Source organism: Colletotrichum chrysophilum (assembly GCF_026319265.1).
Source record: "Colletotrichum chrysophilum strain AFK26 chromosome Unknown scaffold_59, whole genome shotgun sequence".
NCBI classification, from domain to species: domain Eukaryota; kingdom Fungi; phylum Ascomycota; class Sordariomycetes; order Glomerellales; family Glomerellaceae; genus Colletotrichum; species Colletotrichum chrysophilum.
In genome coordinates this window covers 114330-122497 of record NW_026517346.1, presented here as the reverse complement: position 1 = coordinate 122497, position 8168 = coordinate 114330, and the positions used below count along the sequence as shown (strand labels likewise).

Sequence of the window (8168 nt, the reverse complement as noted above, 5' to 3'; positions counted from 1 at the left end):
TCGTAGTCGTGGGCTTCGTCGCAGTCGTTCTTCGTCGTCATCGAGTCGTAGACCGTCGTCACCGTCACCATCTCGCCCATCCGCCTGGCTTCACAATTTTGCATCCCGGGATTTCGCGACGAAAGATTTGATATCGTTTTCACTTTTTTTTGTTATTAAACTATCAGTAACTTTTTTTTTCTTATAATGAACACTGAATTGACACGAGAAAAATAACGTCGTGCAACCAGAGCCGTGTGTTCGTGGATGCTTACTTGCGCATGTCGACCACGGCTCTGATGCAGTCGCCCTGCTTCATCGTGTCGAAGGCCTCGTTCATCTCGCCGAGGGTCTTGCGGTGGGTGATGAACTCGTCGACCTTGAGGTCGCCCTTGATGTAGTCCTGGACGAGGCCGGGCAGCTGGGTGCGGCCCTTGACGCCGCCGAAGGCACAACCCCTCCAGACGCGGCCGGTGACGAGCTGGAATGCTGTGGACGGGTGTTAGTATCATGATCCACGAGGGGAAGAGAGGCAGTAAACTTACGTCTGGTGGAGATCTCCTGGCCGGCGGCAGCAACACCGATGACGATGCTCTGTCCCCATCCCTTGTGGCAGGCCTCGAGGGCAGCACGCATGACGCCGACGTTACCGGTGCAGTCAAAGGTGTAGTCGCAGCCGCCGTCGGTCATCTCGACGAGCTTGTCGACGATGGAGGTGCCCTTGGGCAGCTCGGTGGGGTTGACGAAGTCGGTGGCACCGAACTTGCGGGACCACTCCTCCTTGCTGGGGTTGACGTCGACGACGATGATCTTGGCGGCCTTGTTGACGACGGCACCCTGGACGACGGACAGACCGACACAGCCGGCGCCGAAGACAGCGATGTTGTCGCCCTCCTGGACGTTGGCGGTGATGCGCGCGGCGCCGTAGCCGGTGGTGATGCCGCAGCCGAGCAGGCAGGTGCGGTCCATGGGGGCGTCCTGCTGGACGGCGACGACGGAGATGTCGGCGACGACGGTGTATTGGGAGAAGGTGGAGGTGCCCATGAAGTGCAGGAGGTCCTTGCCCTTGCACTTGAAGCGCGAGGTGCCGTCGGGCATAACGCCCTTGCCCTGGGTTGCGCGGATCTTGCCGCAGAGGTTGGTCTTGCCGGACTTGCAGAACTTGCACTCCTTGCACTCGGGGGTGTAGAGGGCGACGACGTGGTCGCCGGGCTTCACGTTGGTGACGCCCTCGCCGACGGACTCGACGATGCCGGCGCCCTCGTGGCCGAGGACGATGGGGAAGGCGCCCTCGGGGTCCTTGCCGGAGAGGGTGTAGGCATCTGTGTGTGTGTATGTATGTTAGGTCTCTGAGGTCTTGCTGGTGGTGTTCGATCGAGGGGGCTTCCGGGAGCTATGCCGGGAGCTGGAAATGCGGTCTCGGAAGCTAATCCGAAGCTCCTGCATGACGATGTGAGGGGTTTATATCGGGACTGACTGACCTGTGTGGCAGACACCGGTGTAGTAGATCTCGATACGGACCTCGTGGGCCTTGGGAGGGGCGACTTCGATGTCCTCGATGCTCAAGGGCTTACCGGCCTCCCAGGCGACGGCAGCCTTGCAAGTGATGGTCTGTTTGGGAGATCATTGGGTCAGCGGAGAGCTCGGGAGACGTTCAATGGCGGGCGGGTTGGTGGGAAAAGACGACGAGTCGTAGCTAAGCTACCCCGCAATGTGAAGCAGCAGCAGCACCGTCGAGTGGCAGGGAACATGACGGTAAAGATTGGACATACCTTTCCTGCAGTGGCAGACATGATGGGTGTTTTATTTGATGAAGGGAGGGTCGATGAGAACCTTGATGGAAGAGGAATCACGCACTAAGCCTTGCTTTACTGGGCAGGGTCAGGTATTTATTTCAAGAAGGAGGGGGGGAAATGGATCTCGAGATGCAGATACCACACACACACACCCGCACACCCAAGACCCAGACGAACTGCCGCTTGGCTCTGGCTGGGCGTGCAAATGGATCTCCAAACCCCACCCCGCTCTATGCTTTTTTCCCCTCCTTCACAAGAGAAAGCACTGGACGCGCCGTGGACGGGGTGCTCGGGGGTTCGGGGAGGGGGATACGCAACTCAGATGGCGACTACTTTGAAAAGCGGGGCTTAAAACAGCCCGTCATCGAGTGCTGGTAAAACAGAGTTGATGCCAGCCGCGACTCTCGGTACAGCTGTGAGCCATTGGAAGCACCGCACCCGCTGCGAGTGCAGAATTACCCCAAACCAGTACGTCATTGGCCGGGCTGGGCTCTTGCTCTTCCTCCCTCGCCCTCAGTCAGCGGAAGCGAATAAACCCCGGAATTCAATGTTATTCGCTGTTCAATGTCGTCTATGTTCTAGGCAAGCGTACGGCAGACCAACCGGCCAGCCAGCCGGGCAACCCCTCCTCCACCCGTCCGGCGTCTCTTCGTTGTTCATGGCTTGCTGCACATTTGATACTTGTCTGCAGGAGGGGCCGCCAAAAGTTTAAGCCGTCGGTGTTAGGCCTTTGAGGTGCCATTTGCGTCCCCGTTCAGGCATAGTCCGTCGGCGATTGTTACGAGAAGCCAAGCCGCTGCCGCTCGCGATGCCCTTCCGTTTCGCCAAGGAGGAAAGGACAAGCACGAGGCCCGGAGAGTGTGTGTCGAGTAAGAGCTGGAGGAGTCACGGAGCACAGCCGCTGACCAAGACAATCCGACATATGTCCGGGCCTGGACCGCCGAGGGGAGTCTGTTACCTACAGGCTACGGAGTTGTGCTTCCCTATGCTGAAATTGCCAGCCGTATCCTGCCTGCTTGGGTAGCCCTATCCTATCTTATCTCAAGGTCGGACGGTGACCCGACGCCGAAGCCGGCCGTGAAATGCTGGAGCCGGCGTTAGGTAAGAAGCCCGCAGAGCAACGATAAGACGGGATCGTTGTCCGGATACCGACCTCCGTTGCAGATGATTGATGCTGTGAGATAATAAGAAAGAACCTTTGACTACCTGCTACATAAAAATCCAGAATACACCAAAATTCAGAATACATCACAAATACAGCACAAGTATCCGGGAGAAAGAAATCATGCCACATTACCCCGCAAACGCAGTGTTGTGTTGATGCAGCCAAGCAGCCATCACCATGTCATCATATCTTCATAGTGTGGAGGGAACGTCTGAACTCTGCTGTGCCGAAACTTCCAATAATACGACCCCGACTTTCAGTAGCGGAAAACTGATATTGGGGAGTGCGTGGAGTTTGGATGCATCGCCTCAGCAATGTGCCACACCTCTTGTCGGGAGTCGGAAGCGTGTGTGTGAGGTGAGGCGGGTTGGGGGAGCTCTCGGGTTTTAGCGTCAGTTACGTACTTTTAGCGGCCAGCTCCCCAGCTGAGAGCTCCCTGCAAGAAAACTGGCAGGCGGCCGGCCAAAGTGGGGCATCTGGTGCGGCTTCCTCCGCGTTGACCAGGCGAGCATCGCGAACCTCCAAAATTTATCCAGCAAGCGCGTCCAGCCAAACATCGCAGAGCTTGCTGCCCTGCCTTGCTCATCCACCACGATACGCGCGCCCATCCCAACCCCGACAAGCTCGTCAATCCCGACGAACGCGACACGATCAATTGCCTCGCTTGCTGACACGAACGAAAATCTCCTTGCATTTGCACACCGCCCGCGAAACGAGACGCAGCCGGGTGACCTGAGGTCGCCCGCATTCAGTCGCCATGCCCAACAAGTTCAGCTTCAACGACGACTGGAGCAGCTCGCCGCCATCTACCCCTGGCAAGAACACAGGCAAGGGATCGGCTTATCCCTTTGGCGATAATCCGTCGACAACACCCGCAGGCCCTCCGCCGTCGTCTCAGGCGTCATTCACACCTGCCGGCGCACCGTCTGCATCCTACCTCGGAAGCTCCTTGTTGGGAGCTAGCACTAATCAGAAATCGTTCAACTTTGGCGGCGCGAGCACCTCGGGCCCTACGAAAAACCTCTTTGGACTCAGCAATGCCACGTCCCAGAACCCCTTCTCGCAGAAGCCGTTGGGCCAGTCAATCCACCAGAGCTCCAAGCACGTCAGGCAGCCCTCGGGACTGAGCAAGGAGTATGGCGCCGCAGAGCGCGACGTAACATACGACAACCGCACCGGCCGGTACATGATTCCCGACGACTCGGAGGAGGAAGAGGAGGATGAAGAGGAGTACGACGAGCGTGAGGAAGCCGATGCTGAGATGGAGCGATACCTCGAAGCCGATATCGATGAGGAGGATGCTGATGGCGAAGCAGAGGACGAAGAATATGCCGAGGACGACGATGACATGTTTCTGAATATGCGCCACAGCACGCGCCACGACGACGAGCCTGTCTACTCCGACGATGGTGTGGATGGCGGTAACGGGGAGGAGTCGGACCTCTTGCTTCTGGCAACACCAGCGGCGACGGAGCGTATGCGCAAGGAAGCTGAAGATATCTTCCGTGCCTCATCTATGCGTCGCTCTTCAGCCTCCAGACGGAAGGACTTCAAGTACGCGTCCATTGCAAAGGATCTATACAACCAGATGGGTATGACGGTGATCACGGAGTCGCCCGAGGTTGTTTTGAAGACGGAGGACTTGGTGAACCAACTTTACGACGAGGGAATTGGTGCGCAAGAAGACCCGGACAAGCTGGATGGTTCTTTGGCGACGATTGTGTACCCCTTGGTTGAGCTCTGGGACGACTTCTCCGAGACGCTGCCCATGCCCGAGGGAGAGCACGTCGCTGAGATTGGACCTGGGCCTGACGCTGAGCCCTTCCACAAGGCCGCCTACGTCGCCAGGTTGGTCCTCCAGATGCATCACACCCGCTTTGCTGAGGGCCCCGGTGAGGTCAAGGCGCCACCTCTGCCCCAGGTCCTCTTCAACTGGATCGAGGACAACCACAACCTCTACCCTGATCAGTTCAATATTGTGATGCGTCACAGGCCAAGCCCCGCCAGCCACAGCCTCTTCTGGCCTACACTACGAAGTGCACTCATCCGCGGCAACGTTAACCTTGTTTCCCAGTTGCTGAGGAATGCCGGATGGGAGTCTGTCAGGAAGGGAACTCGCGCAGAACTGGCGTACAGCGGCAAGGCCTTGGACAACTTGCAGCGTGCTGTCGGCATGACATGCGAGGCACTCGACATGTGCCCAGGGAACAAGGGCAACTGGGACCTCTTCAGCAGTGACTGGACGCTGTATCGTATCCAAGCTAAGGGCTCACTGGACAAATTGCAGCGGTTCGCAGAGGGCAAGGATAAGGGCTTGTATGGCGGCGACAGCGACGACAGCTCATACGGCCCTGGCCGCACGTCTCTGGCTCGCCTAGCCCGGAAGGCCGAGGGACAGGTTCCTTGGGATATCTACGAACACCTCCAGACCATTTACCAGATCATCATGGGCACTCCTGATGCCATTCTCGAGACGGCGCAAGATTGGTGCGAGGCAACGATTGGTCTTTTCGGATGGTGGGAAGAGGGACGCGGACAACAGAAGAGCCTGCGCATGTCTCGATCGCAGGGACTGCGTCTGCCAGCTGTTTCATCTGGCCCAGAGAGCTATTTCGAGCGTCTGTCGCTTTCTTTTCACACTGCGATCGAGTCGGATTTCCACATCAACGCAATGAACCCTGTCGAGGTGGCCATTGCCTCCGCTTTCGAGTCGAACTTTGCCGCGGTAATTGGTATCTTGCGAGCATGGTCTTTGCCTATTGCTTCCTCTGTGGCGGAGCTTGCATCTCTCGGACAGTGGCTTCCGAAGCCTGAGCCGCCCAACTTGATTACTATGGACAGCTTGGACATGGAGGATCTCGACATCCTTGGAGTTAGCCCTCAGGGGGCTGATGAGGTGGAGGGTATCAAGGACACGACACTCACGCATTACGCACGAGAATTGGCCGGAATCGACCAATTATCTGAGACTCGCAGTGGCTGGGAGATGGCGATCCAAGTGCTGGGTCGCATGGACTCAGCCGCCAAGTCTGAGGAGATGGTGGGCGAGCTGCTTGGTGATATTCTGCAAACCATCGACGGTGATTCGGGCGTGACTGTGGACAAGATCTGGAGGATCTTGAACGATCTCGGCATGATCAACTACGCCGAGCAGACCGCAGAGGTATGGTGACTTCCTTTGGGGAGAGTGACAAGTCAGCTAACAAATCGCAGACGTATGCAGACATCTTGGGAGAAGAATCTCACAGATATGGAGAGGCATTGTGGTACTACGCCCTTGCCCACAGACCAGGCAAAGTGCGCGAAGTGCTCAACCTGCTAATGTCATACTCTCTCCTACACTCTACGGTTTATCCTCCTGCGAACGACCTGGACGACCACCTTCACAAGCTTCTGAACGAGCGATCGCAAACTCTCGAGCAATATGCCAAACAGGACCTCGAAGCGGCACAACTTCTCGGCCGCATGCTCAGTGGTTACGCTACGCTTAGAAAGTACTACGAGATCCGGGATACCGACGGACTAGCAAGCATGTCGGCACACAAATCTACTTCTCTTCGCAAGCAGGCCGCGTCCGCTCTAATTGCTGTCGTCGCCAGCTCCGATGACAACATCCGCGGCGGCCTATATGATGAGACGCGTGATGCCGTTGTCAGCGAGGACTTCATTCTTGCGCTGCTCGGCGAGGCTCTTCCATTCGTCAACCAGAGCCCTGCAGTCATCACGTTAGACCAAATGGACATCCTTCTCAAGGCGATTGAGGACATTCAGACGGTCAATTCAACAATATTCAATGCCGCAGACGAGTTCTTCAAGCTCGTTTTGGCTTCGGCTCAAGGTCTGAAGGGCTCTACGCCAGCGGACCTCATGCGCAAGAGCACCGGCTCCCTCAGCGGAAGCTACATGCTGAGCGGCAGCTCCATGCTCGCCAGCCAGCTGAACCGCTCCATCAGCGGCAGTGCCGGCCTCTCACGCGCTAACACCAAGCGTGGCTGGGATTGGAGAACAGGCTTGACGGCGAACGCATCGGCGGGGGATGTGCTTCGAGTCCTGAGGCTGGGCTTGTCGCGAGACCTGGCAACGTTGTGGCTGGCAGACGCTGATAACACGCCATTGTACTAGGACCGCATTGGACGTGTCGCGGGTGTCAAGCGCAAGCGCGGCAGTACGATGGAGGAAGATGGAACGGGACGGAGTTTTTAAAGTAGGCATGGGCATTACAAAAGAAATTCAGATGTATAATACCTTGGCTTCATCCAAAGAGAGGCCTTGCCGGTGTTGGTTTTACTGTCTTATGTCGTTAAATGAGACCACAAACTGATGATAACATTCGTACAATATTGAACTTGTGAATGACAGCTGGTGTTTCTCCTTCTCCCTGAGGCTCCTGTTGGATTGAAAACCCGTGGATCTTAAGAAGCAACGGGGAACTGTCGCTCCCGAACGGTCGCGTGGGTCCATGCTTTCTTTTTTTCCAACAACCAACGAAAATCGACTCTCTCATCTCCCATCAACACACTTCCAATTCGCCACTATTGGGTTCCTTTCTTCCTCCTCGATCCTCAACAATTCATATTGAGATGTCAACCGTTATAAAACGATGATGAGAGTACCGACCAGAGCTGCCCGTCTCATTGGGACCGTGGGATATGCGCGGGCGTTCGCGTCGACGGGAGTCCTGCGGTCGCTTCCATGGAGCAGCAAACGTGTCTGTGTCGGACCACTGCCAATCATTTCAAATTGTCACCGTTATTACGCTGTTGATACGTTTGAGTCTTCCAAGGAGGAGGATCCCGAGGCGGCGAAGGCAGAGAATGAGCGTGGCGGGGATGAGGCCCGTGAGGAAGACTTTCAGCCATCGGACGAGATCGATGACCGCTGGGAGCCCTATCGCCGGAATAGAATCAGCCCTCGCCGCCGCTCGCAGGCGGTACGAGCGGTTCACGCGGAGCTAAATCGCATGGAGAGGGGTCACTCGAGAGTTGCTCACAAGACGCGGCCGGATGTGCGTCTGAACTCGAGGAGAGGGCTCGGAAGCAGGGGAGCTCCCGATTTTGTTCAGCCTTTTATCGAGCGCAGCAGGAGAAAACGAGAAGAAAAGGAGCAAGTGGAAAGGGAGCGTCACGAGGAAGAGCGCAGTGGGAAGAAGCGAAACGAAAACCAGCCCGTGGTGATCACTATCAACGCTCAACCGGGGCACAGTGTATCTGTGCATGCGACAGTGACCC

The 8168-nt window shown here is 56.8% G+C and overlaps 2 protein-coding genes across 2 annotated transcripts; one reads left to right on the top strand and one right to left on the bottom strand.

Annotated features, from left to right (window-relative positions):
- Positions 1–250: 250 nt before the first annotated feature.
- FDH1 (formate dehydrogenase (NAD+)) lies at positions 251–1772 on the bottom strand (the record flags this gene model as incomplete). Its single annotated transcript, XM_053180136.1, has 4 exons — positions 251–468; positions 525–1301; positions 1461–1590; positions 1752–1772. 4 exons carry the CDS (start codon positions 1770–1772, stop codon positions 251–253), a joined length of 1146 nt encoding a protein of 381 aa, XP_053035907.1.
- Positions 1773–3697: 1925 nt separating this feature from the next.
- COL26b_007340 (uncharacterized protein) lies at positions 3698–7062 on the top strand (the record flags this gene model as incomplete). The annotated part of the gene is made up of 2 exons (XM_053180135.1): positions 3698–6103; positions 6154–7062. The coding sequence occupies 2 exons, from the start codon at positions 3698–3700 to the stop codon at positions 7060–7062; spliced, it is 3315 nt and encodes a 1104-aa protein (XP_053035906.1).
- Between the last annotated feature and the right edge of the window lie 1106 nt (positions 7063–8168).